This window comes from Belonocnema kinseyi, chromosome 8 (genome assembly GCF_010883055.1).
Source record: "Belonocnema kinseyi isolate 2016_QV_RU_SX_M_011 chromosome 8, B_treatae_v1, whole genome shotgun sequence".
Taxonomy (NCBI): domain Eukaryota; kingdom Metazoa; phylum Arthropoda; class Insecta; order Hymenoptera; family Cynipidae; genus Belonocnema; species Belonocnema kinseyi.
In genome coordinates, this window is record NC_046664.1 from 32,992,802 (window position 1) to 33,011,904 (window position 19,103).

At 32.0% G+C, this 19,103-nt stretch overlaps 1 protein-coding gene across 3 annotated transcripts in view; it reads left to right on the forward strand.

Moving 5' to 3' along the window:
* LOC117177749 (tetraspanin-1) overlaps positions 1–19,103 on the forward strand; it is a 162,635-nt gene that overhangs the window by 95,612 nt on the left and 47,920 nt on the right. For all 3 annotated transcript variants that reach the window (XM_033368653.1, XM_033368655.1, XM_033368654.1), the window contains exons 2-3: positions 2,733–2,818; positions 3,064–3,162. In XM_033368653.1, the coding sequence (XP_033224544.1) occupies positions 2,759–2,818; positions 3,064–3,162 (159 nt within the window). In that variant the 5' untranslated portion in view covers positions 2,733–2,758. The remainder of the gene's footprint in view (positions 1–2,732; positions 2,819–3,063; positions 3,163–19,103) is intronic.

Sequence of the window (19,103 nt, forward strand, 5' to 3'; positions counted from 1 at the left end):
ACGGTTTTTTTTTACATTCTCATCATTTATGATTGATAAAGTATTAGAATTGTCCGAAATTCGACACCAGTGTTTTTCAGCGGATCTCCACGATTCGAGACCCCCTGAATAAAAAAAATCAGGTTTTTACGATGACGTCTGTCTGTCTGTCCGGCCGTCCGTTCGTAAACACGATAACTCTCAAAAAAATGAACGGACCAAATCGATCTGTGGCACACTTTTTTAGATCCTAAAAGAAAGGACGAGTTCGTTAACCAGCCATTTTTGATGAAAATTGAAGAAGTGAGCGCATTTTGAAAATTTTTGAGACAACTTTTTTTCTGAATTTGAAAATTCTATGTACGGATATTTATAGTATTAAAAAGGACAAACAATTTATCCAAGTGACTTTTTTTGATAAAAAGAAAATTTTCAGAGTTACAGCATTTTCAAAATTTTTTAAATCAACCGAAAATCAAAGATTTAAGCAAAAAACGCACGATATGAAAAAAAGTCGAGAGAAGAAAAACATTGCTTTTTGAAAGCCCTACAAGATTACCATAACAAATTTTTGTATTTTCTTGGAAAATCGAAAATTCAAATTTTGATTGCACAAAAAAATAATCTAAAATTCCATTTTGTGGTCAAACTATGTAGAATACGAAAAAAGATAAATTAACCAAAATTTTTATCCCAAAAAAAACTACAATTTCGTTAATAGTCACTTCTTGATAGGACGCGTACTATTCGTTTTATTCGTGAAAAATAATATTGAAAATAAACAAAATAAAAAATGTAATTTTAAATCACAGGAAGTGCTTGAGGAATATAAATTCAATTGATGGAAGTTTAGTGATAATTAAAGAAGCTACATAGACTCGGTAATTGATTTGTCACTTTTGCTAGCCAAATACGAATAATGTATGGTGCTTTGGACCAGTGCCATAATCGTGCCATATGGCGATCTCAAGTGCACTTACAAAATTACAATTTGCTTTTCTTTTTTATGTAATGAACTCTTTCTTTATGAGACGAAAATTATTTCTTGAGATTAAGATTTTTATTATTTAAAGCAAAATTTTTATTTTTATTTCAGATATGAAGGTTTTACTATTGAACAGTATTCAAATTTGGAATCCTTTAAATCCAGGGCTTTTCATTTTAATGCCTTCAAACTTGAAATTTTGTAAATTTTTTTCTTTTTAAATTTTTACTGCAATTTTAAACTTGAACGGATTTCAAATTATTCAATTTTTGATAATTATAAAGTTAAATGTGTTCATTTGTCACAGCTTATCCTTCCTTAATTTGAACTTGGAACATCTGCAATTTCTAACTTTCGCAATTTGAAACATTTGTTACATTTGGAGGTTCTCGAAAATTTCCAGCCTTTTAATATATTATGTTGTCCAATTTTAAACAATTTTAAATTGTGCAACACGTTGAAAGTTCGAAATTGTTCAGTTCTAAGAACAAACTCCAGATTATTATTTGTCATTTTTTATCGTTTTCAATTCGAATTTGTTTTAATCCTAATAGTTCAAATTCCTTTCCATGGTTGAATTCACTTCAATTTTTACAGCTTTCCATTTGAAAATGATAACGTTTTAAATTTTGAAATTGGATATTACTTTTTTCAAATTTTTTTTGGCATAAATATAAACAATTAAATCCAATTTTTATAGATTCTTCTTTTAAATTATGAGTGTCATCAAATATTTCCAATGGTTCCCCTTTATTGCTGCAGTGTGCTTATCGTTGAGGGACGAATAACAAATAATTCGAATAGATCATCATGACGAACGACTGGGGTAGAAATATCCGGTTTGAGGGTTGAGTCTTTTCCCAATTTCCTTAAGGCTTAAGGATATCAAAAGTTTAAATTCGCATTTCGATCGATCGTTCGCCACCAGTTATTAAGAAGCTACATTTAATAGCCTCTTGATTACTCGCCATTAAAATTAATTGTAAATAGTCTAAAATCCATTAAGTGAACACTTACATGTGTCTCTTAAATAATTTAATAGAATAGAAATGGAAAGTGGAGTTTTATTTTATCTTTAAATATTGATTTTGATTTCACAGAATGCTTTTTTGCTCATCAGAAACAAGTATTATTTTGTTGGTTATTTAGTTCAAATATACACCTAATTTTAGGTATGCAACTTTTTTTATTATTAAAAAATATTAATTTAGCTGTTTAGTGTTAATTTACTTTAATATTCGATAGCTATAATTAATATATTCAAGTATATCCTGTAATCATTTGTGATAGTTTCCCAAATTAAACATGTTAATTCAATTTTTTTAAACTTGTCCAATTAAAAAATTACTCTTTCTTATTGATAAAGTTATGTTTACAAATGAAAACCCAGTGTTTTAATTTGACATATGAATAGCACCATTTTTATACATTTAGGTATTATTTACAAGGACCAAAAAAAACATGATTTACAATGAAATCGCGAAATTGTATACATATTCCGATTTTTTAATTGTAATTAATTACAATTTAATCATTTACATGTAAATAATGTTGTGTCTATTGATGCTTAAAAAATTTTAAAAATAAATAACCGATCAAAAATACCGAAAAAATTAGGCTCTTTGTACCGAGATTTGGGTGAACGTAGCTGCGACCTTAAAATAAAAAAGAAGTGGCCTACAGTATAGTGGGAAATTTAATTATATTATTAATTTTTATTAAAACTTATGTGAAAAAACTAATTGTTTTATATTTTTGTTTGTTTCAGGAAGTGTTTGAGAAACTGCATCAACAATGGGCTGCACGTCGCAATGTGCCAAGTACTTCCTCTGTTTCTTCAATTTCGTCTTCTTCGTAAGTACAGTTATCAATGATATTTAGTCTTCATAACCTTAAGTTGGAATTATGAAGCCTGTAGAGATTTGTTAATGTAATATTTAAATTTTTTCCATAAAATTGATGGTTTATCAAAATGAAAATTTATAATTGAGGAAGCGCACGTCTCCATAATTTCTTTACTGATTGCGTTATCAGTGTAGTAACATCGTGTTTGAAATTACCAACCAGAACGGAGAATCAAGATTATTCTTATGTTACAGATCGCCGGAGGTGCAGCCCTCGCCGTTGGTATCTGGCTGATCGCTGATAGAAACTCCTTCACCAACCTCATCAGTCAAATCGACGAAACCGACGTTTTGGTAAGTAGAAAATAATTAAAATCTCGATCAAAATTCAATTGAAAAAAATTCTCCATAACGAAGAATATAATTCCTGTTTTTTAAATTTAGAATAGCTTTTTGTGATACAAGTGCGCAAAATAGGTGATTGCCAACAAGTGTGAATCTTGCAGCATTAAACGGAAGTTAAAACTTTGGAAAAGTCGGAGCATTTTATTGGTCAGGGAAAAGTCTGGGATTCTCAACTTTTTCTAAACAAGTCAGATAATTTCTAAAATAGGCACTTTAAATAATTGTCAATGATAATACGTTTTCTTATTTTAATTTGAAATTGTTTTATGCCAGTGTCTAAAAGATTCTAATTTTAAAATTTTGCAATCATAAGATTCTAGGCTGAAAGTATTAATAACCTGGGGAAAATCAGGGAATTTTGAAAATGAAGTGTTGTGGCTACCCTGATATAATATTGTCGTAAGTAATTGATTTGCCTTGTATTTCTTCTTGAAAATTCAAGTCTGATTAAATCCATAATTTAACAAATATTTCTTCGCAACAAAGAATACAATTCTTTTCATTTTTCATTAAAAATAACTATTTGTGATACATATGTGATTGCCAACGAATGTGAAATTTGCAAAATGAGCCGGAATTTAAAATTGAGGAAAAGGTAGGGAATTTTATTGATCATGGAAAAGTCAGAGATTTTGAACTTTTTTAAAACAAATCAGAGAATTTCTATAATAGGAACTTAAAATGATTGGCAAGGATAATAAATTCGAAATTTTAATTTTAAATTGTTTTATTCCAGTTCCAAAAGATTCTATGTTAAAAATGTAGCAAGATTAAGATTCTGCGATTTAAGAATATTAATAGTCAGGAAAAATTAGGGGATTTTGAAGATGAAGTTTTGCAGCTACACTGATATAATATTCTTCTTTGCAGGTTTATCGAAACTGTTAACATACTTATTTGTGTTTGTAGTGCACTGTTGTGCAATTAAAAAAATTGACCATTATCAAGTTTTAGAACTGACCTTTTTTTTTAGTACTGACCTTTTGGTCAGAACTGACCGTTAGAATATGCCCTGCTTGTTTGTAATTTATTTTCCTTGTATGTATTGTTGACTGTTTAATAGTATTGTTTACTAAGTCATAATTCAAAAATATTTTGTCATAACAAAGAATACAATTCCTCCTATTTTTATTTAAGATAGTTATGTGCGATACAAATGCTGAGAATAGGTAATTGCCAACTAGCGTGAAGCTTGCAGAATGAGCCGGAGGTTAAAACTTTAGGAAAAGTCAGGGAATTTTATTGGTCAGGGAAATGTCAGAGATTTTGAACTTTTTTTTAAAGTTTGAGAATTTTTATAATAGACACTTTAAATAATTGTCAAGGACAATAAATGTAAGAATTTAAAATATTAATCTGAAATTGTTTTATTAAATTTCAAAAGCAAATTTAAGCAAAATTAAGATTCTGGTCTAAGAATATTAATGGCCAGAGAAAAATGAGGGAATTTTTAAAATGAAGTTTTGTGGTTACCCTGATATAATATTCTTGTTAGTAATTTATTTTCCTTTTGTTTCTTGTTATTATTAAAATTCTGGGTTGAGACCGCACAGCCCCTGACGCTTGGGTGATCCCGTTGCGACCCCGTATAAGAGAATACTCGTATGAGTGGAAGTCTCATTATCCTTTCCGCACAGACGACAGAGGGGACCTCCCTTGAAGCCCTATCTTATGTTTGTGATACCGGAGGTTTCCATGTCCTTTAAACATTTCTGTTAGAACTTTGACTTCATTCCTCCCGAGCTTAAGTATTTCTTTCGCTCCATGAGGGTTTAGCTTTGAGCCCAAGAGTGTTTTAGCCTGTCTGGAGCCAGAAACTGAATCCCACTCATTCTGATGTTCTTCGGTCAGCCAACTGTTAATATCTTCAGTAACCTACCTACTGGAAATGCCTACAACTGGCTCATGTCCAGTAAAATTTCCATTTGCTTCTAGCTTTGCTAGTCTGCCCGAAATCCCGTTGTCCCTGATGCCACTGTGCCCAGGGAGCCAGAGCAGAGTGACTCGGTTTACTGTCGCTAGCTTATTCAGTGCCTCAAAGCACTCCCATACTAGCAGCGACGTGGTCGTTGTTCCATTCAGAGCCATGATAGCAGCCCTGCTATCTGAGCAGATGCGAATGTTTCTTTTTCCGCCATACTCCATTGCCTTGTAGGCGCACTGGAGCAAGGTCATAATCTCAGATTGTAGAACTGTTGCGTAGGACCCCATCGCAATTGTGAATCCCATTCCGTTCCTTCTACGATATACACCTGCTCCAGCGTTCTGCTTATTCCTGGAGCCATCTCTAATGCAGTTGTTTCCATCACTGGGCAGATGTTCCTCACCGTTAGCCCATTCCTGTTTCGTGGATAGGCTAACTCGGTACTTCTTGTCGAAGAGGTAGCAACATGTGGACATTTTGTCCCTGAGCATGCTCAGTGTCGGCATCCTCGCGATGTCGATTGGTACACTATAACTGTTGAGATACTGCTAATCGTTTACCATATTTAATCTCCAGGCCGCCTTCGCAGCCACGGCCTTTATGGTGAAGCCCGGAAAATGTGCCTTGATCTGGTGAACCAATGTATGCCCGTCAGACTCTGAGTATCCCCCGCTGGGCAATTTTAGAGTCCCGAGAATAGCATCCGGGTTTCGAGAAAGCATCCAGTCCAGTCTGGCAGCCTCTGCTCCTTTCTTGATATCAGTGCAAAAGTTGGTCCAGCTTTCATGCTTTGCCTTACGTATTGCACTCCTATACTCATCCCTCATCGATGTAAATGAAGTCCATAGTTCCTTCGTTTTGCCAGAACTGACACGTCTGAACCTCTCTGGTTTGCCTGCGAAGCTCTTTGAGTTTCGCATTCCACCATTGTGTCTCTCCAGCCTTTCGGTCACCCTTGAGAGTGAACTTCTTAATTCTGTGAAAAACTGACCTAGTCCGTTCTTCATGGTTTTTTGACCCACTTAGGGCCGATGGGTACAGCGGGTTCCAACACGAACTCTATCTATGAGTGATCTCAGAGAGTAGGTTCATCTGAGACTCTCCACTTCTTGATGTTGTTTGTAAAACTGCCGGTAAAGAAAATGATGTCAATGACTTCCTCCCTGACCGAATTACGAAACGTGCGGGTGTTCTCCGTATTAAGAATATCTAAATCAGTGGTCATTATGTATTCCAATAGGTCATTACCTCTTAAGTTGATGTCCGTACCACTCCACAAAGTATGGTGGAAGTTAGCATCGCACCCCAGCAGAAGAGAAAGACCCCTTACCTTGCAGTATTCCACCAGTGTAGGTACCTCCACTGGTGGGTTGGTGTCGCTGTCATATGGAAAGTAAGCCGATCCCATGACTAGACCATCAGGTCTCTGGAACATAGCTCAAGCAGCGGGACAACGTTGACTCCCTTCACCAGTATGCATGCCCTTGGATTGGGCACCTTGGGGTCCCTGTAACAAAAATCAGCCCCCCCCCTCTAAACCCCTAAAGGTATCTCGAATTGACCAGGGTTCCTGGATTAGTGAGATACCTGTGTGCCTCACAGTCATGCCCCTCTGCAAAACTGCAGAGGGGCCTCTGCTATGATGGAAGTTAATCTGTGTAATGGTTACACCGGGAGCAGTCATCTAGGTCTGATTCCGATCTTCCTGTTTACCGACAGGCTCCTCCTGCCCCTGTTTGGCCACTTTAAAGTTGACTTGTCTATAAAGATAGAAGGGCGTGTTGTTGAGGGCCGCAAGGGTCCTCGTCTGTGACTAAGGAATTTGCATAACTAGAAGATGTTTAAATTCTCCAGCTGTGTCCTTTTCCTGAGGCCTATCGTGCCTAATGATCCGCCAGGACGCTGTCTTAAGTGACGGGTTGAATCCCTCCAGCCGACGGAGAACCACTTGCGGGTCCGTCAGTTTACCTGGGAACCACGCCTTAGCCTAAACCATCTTCTCGAGCAACTCAATCCCACCCACCTTAAGAGATGCGCCTTCTCAAGGCCTTCTCTCGGCCAAAAACTTGTGTAGCCAATCTTTAGCCACTGGGTCAGCTGCCATAAATACAAAGAACCCTCCCCTGCTGAAATGGGTCTTGAATTTTGGCCATTGATCTATGGACCCTCTTTCGAGCGCCCTCCAGGTAACCTCCCTGAGGAGCTCTAACTGCTTTGTAGTGAGCAGCAAGACCGGGTAACTCGTATCCGTCACCACCACAGTCAGAGGGTCAGTCCTCTGAGCGGCCGTCAGTCCAACCATCGACGACCCCCTGTTCGTCGGCTGCTGGACCGCCTTGTGCCTCTTCAAATGCTCGCCCCTCCCCCCGGTGGGGTGCCCTCTGAGCTCCTTCCTCGCTTTTGAGTTTCACTGCTAGTTATCGGCGTTGTTGTCGTCGATGTACCAGTTACTACAGCTACTCTACTAGGCCGCTGCGCTTGCCTCCTCAGTCTCCTTTCTAGGGAACCGCTGAAAGAGCTGGGGGCACAGCCGCCGCCTGAGTAAGGCTTGCTGGAGAAACAGATTCAGATGAAAGGATTATGCTAGACCCGTTAGGACCAAGCTCTTTCCCCCCCCCCTCCGCCAACTCCCTTTCTCCTGCTTCTTTTGGTATATTAGTGTGATCCATTTTGGTTTCTACGAGTAGCTAGGGGAATAAAAGGTCCGCCCTTGCAGAGCCCCGCATGCAAGGCTCAAAAAACTCAATGAATACCCGTTCGCAGGCCACCATACCAACGGAGGGCTGTTTCTTAGTCGCTGTGCGGGCCGCAGGTAATTCTCGTGCTGAGTCCAGAAATTGGAGATCGGTCCGAGAGGGACCTCGACCCAGGGATCCAAAAGGCCCGTGTTAGCTAGGCTCTTTCACCCTTCTATCATACTACAATCATGCATACCAGGAGAGCCCGTTTATAGGGGTTCTTTCATCCTTATCCATACGCATGCAGGCCGAGGTCCGTTTGACTATTTTTTAAATTAATTTTTGTAGCTGAAAATTTAACTATTTCAGTTAAAGATTTATTATTTTGTTATAAAATTCATTTCTTTGATTGAAAATCTTACTATTTTATCGAAAATTGTTTTTTTTTGTTTTGTAAAAATTAGTGTTTTTGTGTAGGGAAAGTAAGCTTCTTGGTTTGAAATGTCGTCGTTTTGTTTATACGAATTTTCATTTGCTTTTTCGAGTTTTCAATAAAAATTTAGAGACGTTCAGAACGTTGGATTTTTCGAAATATAAGAAAAATCAATATTGCAAGCATATTCAAATTTGTATAAAAAATTCTAATAAATGACTGCAAAGAAAATTCGTCTTTTGGCTTGAAAGTTCAACAATTGGGATGAAACTTTTTTTTGTCTTTCTTGACTGAAAAATCCTTATTTGTTGACAATTCATCTTTTTATTTGAAAATTTGATTATTTTACACAAAATTCGTTTTTTTTTTGTTGAAAATTTATCTTTTTTAGTTGAAAATTAAACGATTTGTTTGAAAATTCATGTATTTTGTTAAAAATGATTGTTTTTGGTTTAAAATTGAACTATTTTGTTAAATATTCGATTTATTCTAACAAATTTGTCTTTTTGGCTTGAATATTAAACTATTCTGTTGAAAATGCAAGTGTTTTTTGGTGTACTTTAATCTTTGTTAATTATAAATTCTACCATTTAGTTTAAAATTCATCATTTTTAGCAGGTAGAACATTCAACTATTCGATTAATAGTTAAATTATTTTGTCGTAAAAGCAACTGTTTTATTACAAATTAATGTTTTGTTATTGAAAATTTTATTGTTTTTTGATAATTTTTTATGAAAAGATGAAAGAATTTGTAGAAAATTTAACTGTTGTGTTAAGAAGTCATATTTTTAACGAAAATTTAATTGGTTTGTTAAAAATTTGTCTTTTTTTATTGAAAATTCATTTTTTATGACCGAAGGATTAAGGTTTTTGATTTAAGTAAATCAATAAATTTGAAATTGTTTTTTCTAAATGCTGATCTTTGAATAATAATGGCCAAGGAAAATTCAGGGAATTTTGAAAATAATATTATGCTGACACTTTAGTGTCGCAATTTTTCATACTGTTTTGCCAAATTTCCGATCCCGTATGGTTCCTTGTCAGCCGAATTTGTGTATAACTATTTAACAAGAATTTGAAGAATATTTTTCTTTTGCCGGTATGCATATTTACTAATTTTTAAAGTACGCGTGCGCATCCATTGACTCAACCCGCAAAATGTATGAGTTTGAAAGTACGCATGCGCCAATATTCTCACACAGTATCCTGGACTTCGTACTCGACTTTGCGCATCATTAAGAGGCATGAAAATTTTTAATTTCGAGGTGAGTGTTGCAATAAAACTATTTTTCTTACCAAACTTTACTTTCCTCAGAAATAATTAAATTGTTTTTTGCAGAAATAATGATTGGATCCATATTCTTGGACAAGCAAATGGAAAACGTTATAAAAAAATAGTCAATAATAAGTAGCGAAGCCGTTATTTTTTGAACATGCTGTTATATAATTGAGCCTTTTTTTTAATGAAAGTAAAGTGAAGAAACTTTAGTTTTCTACTGTTTAGGTCTAGTTAAAGAAGAATTCATTTAAAGTTGTAAAATGATATTCTTGAAATAATGATCAAACTGATTGTGAGGTCTTCGAAGCGAGACTGCTTCTTGTTATTTCTTCTTCCTCGTTTCTCGTTGCTTGCTTTGAAACACCTGTTCACTTGCTTACATTAATGCAAATAATTCAAGCAATGCGGTAGAAACTGGGAGTCGCTGTTTGGCTTCCTACCAAACATTTGGGATCTTAACGAGCCGTTGATGCTTTGAAAATTGATCTGTTCGGATGTAAATCAGTACATTTGGTGCTATTTTGACTCGATTCTTGGGGTTAACGATTTCTAACTTCAGAAAATGGATTTAGAAAAGAAGAAATATTTTAATTTTTAACAAAATTCATTAATTTCTTAAAAAAATTTTAATATATTGCGAAAATCGATATTAATACAATTGGTCTGTGATATTATGAATAATTAAATGAGCAATTACTTTAAATTTAGTAATCAAATTATTATAACAATTTCCTTTATTCAAGAATTAAAGCAAATTTATAGAAAATTAAAAGGTAGCATACCCTAAACTAAAGGCCTTCTAACCCATTACACTACACTCCGGCTATTGTTTTGGAAGTAACCTTTATCATTTCTGTTGGTGTTTCATCTAAAAATTATTTTTGTATTTTTGCCATTTTGGTTTTATAATGCCATAATGAACGTATACATGTTTGTGCTCGAAAATCAAAGCTGATAAAATTACTGATTTTTAAATATGTACGTAGTACATATATCAGGATGGCCATTTTCATCAAAGAAAAAAATTCCCGGTCATTCCCCGGTTTTTTCTCCGTTCGCAAACGCTTCTCACGATCCATAAAATTAAAAAATGCGAAGTCTATGGCTAAACATTTTTCCTTTTACAGTAATGAAAAATAAACTACAAACTAAAGCACTCAAAGTGGAACTCCTAATTCAAAACTTTTTAATTGAAGTTTAAAAGTTCTTTAATTTAAAATTTTTGTATTTGAATGCTCAATAATTTTTAAGTATAACATGGAAGGTACACACTGTTTTCAACAGAAAAAGTTTAAATGAAATGCAGATAAACAGCAAAATGTACAATTTTTAACTTTTATCAATTATAGAGTTCAAAGATTCAGATTCAATTCCAAAAAGTCTAAATCCGCGTTTTCATTTTCAAAGCTCTAAGTTGAAGAATCAATCAATGAAATTGAAAATTTTCTAAATTTTATTATTTTAAGCAATTTTAAGCTGGAAACATTGAAAATTGAAAATTTTCTAACTGAGCACTTCAAAAATTAGAAGTCTTGAGAAATCTAGAAGTTAATTTAAATGGTGTGTAATTTAAAATTATTTTTGACATTTGTATAGAACTTCCATATATTTTAATACAGCTAAATGTTTCTTCTTGTTTTGCTTCGACATTTTTGCCATTGACTGAAAAAGACTGAAGCAGACGACACGATTACCCGCCGAGAATACTGCCCTCTTTTTTCATATACTCCTGCGTTGTTGTAGAGTTGCTCCGCTGACCTTGTCCTCTATATTGGGAACTATACGGAAAAAACAATATCGCTGAGAGAACAATATTTTATCCTCAGAACTAGAAAGTATAGTTCTTGGACCAATACTGCCGGATGGTCCTCACAACTGTACCAGTATAGGCGTAACAGCTATATAAGTATTCCTAAACGTCATATTGCTCCACGAAGGATACAAGTTTGTTGACGTGACAAAACGTGATATCAAAATTCTTTTACAGTAAGTACTACAAACTAAAAATATACGCGAAAACATTTGCGAAACGCTGTTCTTCTGGATCAGTAGGTCTAAAAACGTAGAGATTTGAGAAAAAAGATACGATTCGAAGAAACTTTTACACCAAAAAAAAAAACTCGAGCAAATGACGCTTCCCTTCCATTTTAAGGTCAGAGTCGCAAGTGTATGCGAAGCAGTGTATGCGAAGCAGTATAGTTGTCAATAACGATACCGCATGGGTCCAGACACTATATGCGCTTACTTCGCTGAACTATACTTCTGTATATAGTTCGAGCGGCAATAATGTTTTTTTCCTTGTACTTCACTGATTTTTCCTAGTGACATGAGGAACAAATTTTAAACAAAATGCTCGCTATTGGGCAAGTGGATTAAAAATTTTCCTATTTTAAATTAAATCTTTTTTGGTTAAGTTTATGAAAGTGAATCAGAACCTAAGACGGAAAAAACTGAGGAAAATATTTGTTCATAGAAATATAATATTTTGAAAATAATTGACGAAAAATGCACGTATGTCCATTTGTACCTAAAATTGCAAAAAAAGTTTTCCGTTTTTTTATTTTTGGATGCTCTTTCTAATAAACTGAATAAACGCGGACATTCTTTTTAAGTTTCAAACATTTTTTTTTCTTTTTTTACGGATCCTGAAAGATGAGTCATTTTTACACAACCTTATCATCTGAACAGTGATAATTAATAATCAGTTAATTACATTTACTGACAATTATAGTAATTACTTGTTTACTGGTTAAGAGTAGTTAATGAAATCCATTGATTATTGATTTTATTTGTTAATTACATTTGTGGACAATTAATTTAAATAATTAATTCGATCCATTTCTTACTGCATATCAGAATCAGTAAAAAAAATATAACAAAATTTGGTGTAAAACTTAAAAATATGTGCTTGTTTGTTCAGTTTTTTAAAAAGAACATCAAAAAATAAACAAAAAACATTTTTTTAAACTTTAGATATAAATTAACAAAAGCGCATTTTGCATTTTTTAAATAATATATTTCGGCACAAAAATTGTTTAAAGAAATTTTTGCCATATAAGTTTATTCCCTTCCATAAACTGTACCTAAAAAAATGCATTTTTTCCCATAAACAACAAATAAAATAAAAATACTACAAAAAGCTTTTCAGTGCTATTATCAATGATTCTAATCATTTTGAGTTTTTTTGGTCCATCTTAACAATTTCACTGGAGAGCTAAAAACTTCTTTAAAAATTGATTGTTTAATATAAAAAAAATTGTTTTAAAATAATTTTTGAGATAAATCAGTACTGAATTGAACCTATTCACTGATCGAAAGCATGTTTGTAAAAAATAAGTATTTGATCTTTAAAAATGAAGGTCGAAAATAAATTTCCCTTTTTCCGAAATTCGACTATCCTTTAAGTTTCATTTCAGGCATAAAAGTAAACTGAGGTTTTTTGTTTTGAAAACCCTTCAGATGAAAGTGCGGGCGGACCATTATTTGTTGTAGACGAGCATACTCTTGGAGAAAATATTCTCTATATTTTCAGACTAAAATAAAACCAAAAACATGGTCCAAATTCGAATAAAAACCAAATTTATTTTTGACTTTTGTTTTTAAATGTCACATTTTTTTTACTTCCTTTTATGGTGTCTTAAAAAAACTGCTGAAGGCTTATTTTTATCAATAACAAATTTTTGACCCACTTTTTAATCGTTAGTTCCTTAAAGGAAATACTCAGCTTTCCTGCAATGCAAAAAATTAGGTTTTATGTCCATTAAAAAAGTTACAAATCGCTAAAGTTGATGATTTAAAAATTTGACACCCTTCCCCTCTGTAAATATTTGTCATTACATTTTCTTGTTTAAAAAAAAGTAATTGAATATTTAGGTAATTTTTTATTTGGTTGGTTTTCAAACATTTATTTATTCAAATTTAATGGCTTTTAAAGTGTGACACTTGTAAAGTTATAAACCTTCAAATGTTTTCAAAATGTTGAATTTTTTAATCTAAAGTGAAATTTAACCTACAGTTCTCATTGAAACTGATGCTATCAGATGACGATATTTATTGAGTTTTCCACAATGTAGGAAAATTCTCTTGATAATATTATCGAAATCGATAATTTGCATTATAAATTCTCAACCTGGAAGCGCATCGCTTCAGGCTTTTATAGTCTCTTTAACGGTAATGAGAGAACGAAAGTGTAATCTGGCCATTGTCGTCGCGTTCCCAACGGCCAATGAAAATTACCGACTTTCAATCTGAAAATGCCGATCTCATGTAACTTTACTTTTATTTTTCCAATCAATTAATTTCAAGAATGCATAGAAAAACATTCTTCATTAATAATAAAATTATCAACGCACTGTAACAAAGGGGAGACCCGTAATATTGTCAATTATTTGTTTCGGTTAATGATTTTTTATGATGAAACCTCATTATCTGACTATGTTTTAATTTTTTTATTTTAAATTATTATTTATTAAAATCTTTATATATTTTTTCCTTCAATAATCTTCAAACGTATGCGAATAATCATTTATTCATCTCGCGGAGAAACTGAATTTTTTTAACTTTATCATATTTTTCGCAAGATATTTATTTATTTTCGTAAAAAATCAACGTATTTTCCTTTTTTTGAGAGCATTTTAGGCTGCAAAGTTTGCATTTCGAACATTTTCGTAGAGAAAGTATCATTTCTTTAAAGATGAGTAATTGACTCTTCCTAAAATAGAAATCGAAATATATGTACGACAAAGTAGAGATTCCTACAGGATGTTAATGATTAAAATCCAATCTATCTAAACATGAGAAATCAAGATTGAAAAATAAAAATTTACTCTGGATGAAGCCAATTTCAAACGCTTCATTACACAGGTGAGTTAAGTAAACATTGAATCTATGAAGATTCTACTTTCTTTCTCCTTGTGCCTTTTCTCCATTAATTTAAAGTGTGTTTTCTTCTGTTTTTTTAAATAAACAGTTGTGCGATAAAGGGGGAAAACATCAACTAGAAAGTATGCAATCTGAGTATAGAATTTGTTAATATTTTTTTATTTTGCTTTAGACTAAGCGACTTGCCAAGCTTTTATTTAGAGGATAGAACTGTAGGTAACCATACATTATTAAATGTTTTTTCAGTACACAAGTACTTTCTGAGCTCATGGAGGAAAAACCTAGGAATTATTTATCATTCCATTTTCATTCGACCTACTGGGATATTCTGCTCGTGACGAGAAAACAATTTTGGAAATGATTTTAAAATCGTTTTAGAGAATCAAATTCAGTTTTATAACAAATTAGTTTTCATCTAGAAAAGTAAATGGTTCTTTTTGGTTGAAAATACAACTACCTGGTTTAAAGTTGAACTAATTTCTTTTTTAAAAAAAATTATTTTGGTTTTTGATCATTCATCTCTCTGGTTCAAAATTAATTTCTTTAACTGAACATTTAACTATTTTGTTGATAAATAATCTTTTTAAAGTGAGGATTCAATTACTTAGATAAAAGTTGACTTTCTTTGTCAAAAAATATTTTTTTCAAGGTTCATCTCTTTAGTTAAAAAGTGATGTTTTTTTATTTATCAATATTTTCAACTGAAAATGTTATTTTTTCATTTATGGTTAAAAATTGATCTGTTTTTAGATGAAAATACGTAGAAAAATATACTTCTTGGTTTAAAATTTCCTCTTTTTCTAAATAATTCGACTTTTTAGATCGAAAATCCCATTCTTTGGTTGAAAATGCAACGTTTTATCTAAAAATTGAATTATTTGGTTGAACATTCGTATATTTGGGAATAAAATTATCCGTACTTTTGGATTAAAAATTCATGTTTTTTTTGTTTTGAAAATTCAAGCAAATAGATTTGGTTAAAAATGCAACCATTTTTGGTTATAGTTTAATTTTTTGTTTGAAAATTCGACCATTTAGTTAAAAATTCATCTTTGCAAGTTGAAAATTAAACAAGTTGGTTAAAAATGCAACTATTTTGTTGAAAATTTATTTCTTTTGTTGAAATAGTATCTTATTTGTTAGAAAGTCATCTTTGTTGTTCGAAAATTCAACTTTTTCGTCAAAAATTCGTCCTTTTCGGTTGAAAATTCATATTTTATAGCAGGAAAGTCATATTTGGTTGAAATAAATAAATATAAAATTAAAAATCTTTAATCTGTAATTATTTTATCAGGTTTAGAAAAGATTTCATCTAAGAGATGTTACAAGATTAGATAGAATGCTGCTCTTTAAATATTAATGGTCAGGGAAAATAAAACTTGGCCAGGACAAAATTAGGGAAAATTTAGGGAATTTTGAAAACAAAGTTTTGCGGCCACCCTGATAATCTTTCAAATATAAATTATTCACTTTTCAAATTAAAAACATTATGAATGATAAAATGATTGATATGTAATAGAAGGTTAAAAAAAATTACTTAAGTGAATATACTCTTTAATTAAAGATGTATTTCGAATAATAAGAGGCGCAATAAAGGGAAACAGATCTTATTACGTGTCTCACAATAGACATCTTTATAAGGAGACAACACCCACAGCAGAAAAGTAGGTCGTCTTTGCACGTAGAGTCTAAAAAAGTTTACATGCGTAAAAGTAGGCGGCACTGCAGGAAATTTCTTAGCACCGCCAAGTTAACGAGACAGGATAATATCTAGTTAAATTGCTACAGATTATTATATCAAGCTCGGGGAAATTTTTAATCAACTGTTCCTTTAATAATTTGTATTTCATTATTAATCGGACATTTTGGTTATTATTTAATATTAAACTAGCAATTATTTTCAAGTACATACTTTGTACGTAATCAGTAAATGAGTACATACATTTATATTGTGATTCAATGATTTATTGCTTCAAAATATTAAAATATTAATTTTGGATATTAAATATTAATCGAGAATTTTTATCCGATTTATCCCTTTTTCATTATGTTTAGAAGGTTCCGGATCATTAAAAAAAAAACCATGGGCAGAAATTTAGTAGATTTGAAGGACATCATATCGACAGTTAAGAAATCGCTAACGATTCAATCGAGAAACAAAACCCGGAAGCTAAATCAATTCTGTGGTTGCCAAAATCTTGAACCCAAAAAGGTGCATTTTCTAGGACACCATTTAATTTTCTATCAAAATAGTTCACTCTTCAACCCAAGGAGACAAATCCAAGTCAATCAAAGAAAAAAATTGCAACCAATTTGTTAAATTCTTCAAGGCAAACAGCCAAATTTTTCGCCAAACAGTTACATTTTCAACAAATGACACTAATTTTAAACATTTCATAAATAATTTAGTTGATAATTTTGTAGATTTGAAGGACATCTCCGACAACGAAAAAAATCGCTAACGATTCAATCTAGGAACTTAACCCGATAATAAATAAAGAAACATACGGAGATTGTTCACTAAAATAAGGGAATAAATTCTTTTGAACAAAATTAATGCAGGGCTCTACTATCAAACTTGAATTAAAATGCTTTAAATTCATAATATTTTAAATAAAATTATGCATTTCCGACAAATATTATGATTTTTTTACGAAATAGTTAAATTTTCAACCACAAATATGAATTTTCCACCAAGAAGATTAGTTTTCTTCCTAAAAAGATGAATTCCCAAGAAAACATCGGAATTTTCTATCAGAAATTATCAAGTTTCAATTTAAAAAAGTTAAATTTCAACCAAATCGTTCACTTGTTTCGATGAATATAGTTGATTTTGCTACCAAAAAGAATGACTTTTAAATGAATTTTAAATTGATGAACTGCCAATAAAAAATATAATCGTAGACTCTTTCACCAAGAAGAATGAACTTTCAATAAAAAATAATTGTATTTTCTTATTGGGTCTATTAAGAGTATAGACGAAAGACTGCATGTGAAGCCTACGATAAATAAATATTTATTTTGACTAGGGAAAACCTCCCTGCAGTAAATAATGGTCCCACAGTAAAATCAAATTAATATACGAAAATTTGAAATGATTATGTAATTTATATTTATGCTTATAATGAATAAATATCTACTGTATAAGGATTATTATCTACTGTAGGGTGGTCTCCTTATAATTTTTTATGCTTCAAAATATGTAAGAAAATATGTAAAACTGCTTACATATCAGAGGAAAGTAGTGTCAGTTGTGGTTGGAGAAAGGAAATTTTGGAAATCGAAAATAATATGCAAACAATTAACGTACATTTAGACCCAATCATAAAGTATAAATTGGTAATTATTATAATTATAATTTATTTATTGGAATTTGATTGTTATATGTTAGCAAAATGCATCTTAGAATTCTGTATTGAAAGATAATACACTAGACAAAAATTGACGAGGATAATAAGGAATGAAAGTTTGCCTACCTACGGATAAAAAATACATTTAACAAAATTCCATCCTGAGAATTTTTATGGATTTTTAATGATATATTTTTATTAGTAGATAGTACTGAAATTTTTAACAGATTTTTCAAAGTTAGCAAAAAAAAATCTAAACCAAAAATGACTAAAAAGGCATGATAAATAACAGACATTATTATTAAGGCCCTTTCATGTAATATTCAAGATATACCCATAATGATATACGTAGAAAGTTTTAAATAATAAATAAAATCCCCGTTTTTGCCTCGGAATTGAACTACTGAACCATTGTGATCCCTGTAATAATACTAATATTTATAATGTTATTTATTTTTGCTTCTGGGGACGATGTCGCACATTTACTGATTGTTTTAAAAAAAGGTAAATTATGGGTCTGATAATTACCGCAATGGCAAAGTGCTCTTCAAGATTGTATTATATTATAGCAATCCTAGAGGAAATTTTAACTAGAATATGAAGCACTGTTTCCTTTGCAATGCGTGATGCTAATTTATTCTACCGGCTACCGTATGGTTGTCAGGGACACTGGATGTTTTCTTTTGCCATGATTACCTGTCCAATAAAATCGGCATACTCAGAAAAAATTAGTCGCTTTCGTCGTTAAAATTACTCCATTCAAATAAATATAAATTTAACAAGTTTCTATTCATCACTTTTTAGAGTTTAGGCTTCATCATCAGGGAAATCTGTAATAAGATTCCAAACTATCACTACGCAAAATTCAAGTTGACCAAAAAACGATTACTCTTATCTATCTTACTGGATTCAAGGACAAAAACAACAGAAAAACGAATAAACAGAGACATTAAGCCATAGATATTGCTGCTATTCCTCTAGAGTTCTTTGTGCGGTTCTCAAAAGTTCGGTCCTTGATCAAACTCATAATAAAAAAGCCTCTACATAATTATATTCCTGAATATGTAATTTGAAAATGTGAATAAAATATTAGAAGTAGGATATTATGAATTTCGAAGACCCATTAATTATTACATTAATGATTACTTGATTAGCTTTCCTTAAGACTCTTGAACAAAATCAATAGAAATGTTAGGTGTTGGTATTCCATTATCGAGCAGGTTTTGGATAGTTTATTCAATATTATGCGCATAATAAGCGGGAAATCCCTAATGGACAAAGTAAGTAACGAGATAATTCTAAAAGAATGTGGTGCAGAAGAGACGCTAGTAGACACATGGGAAA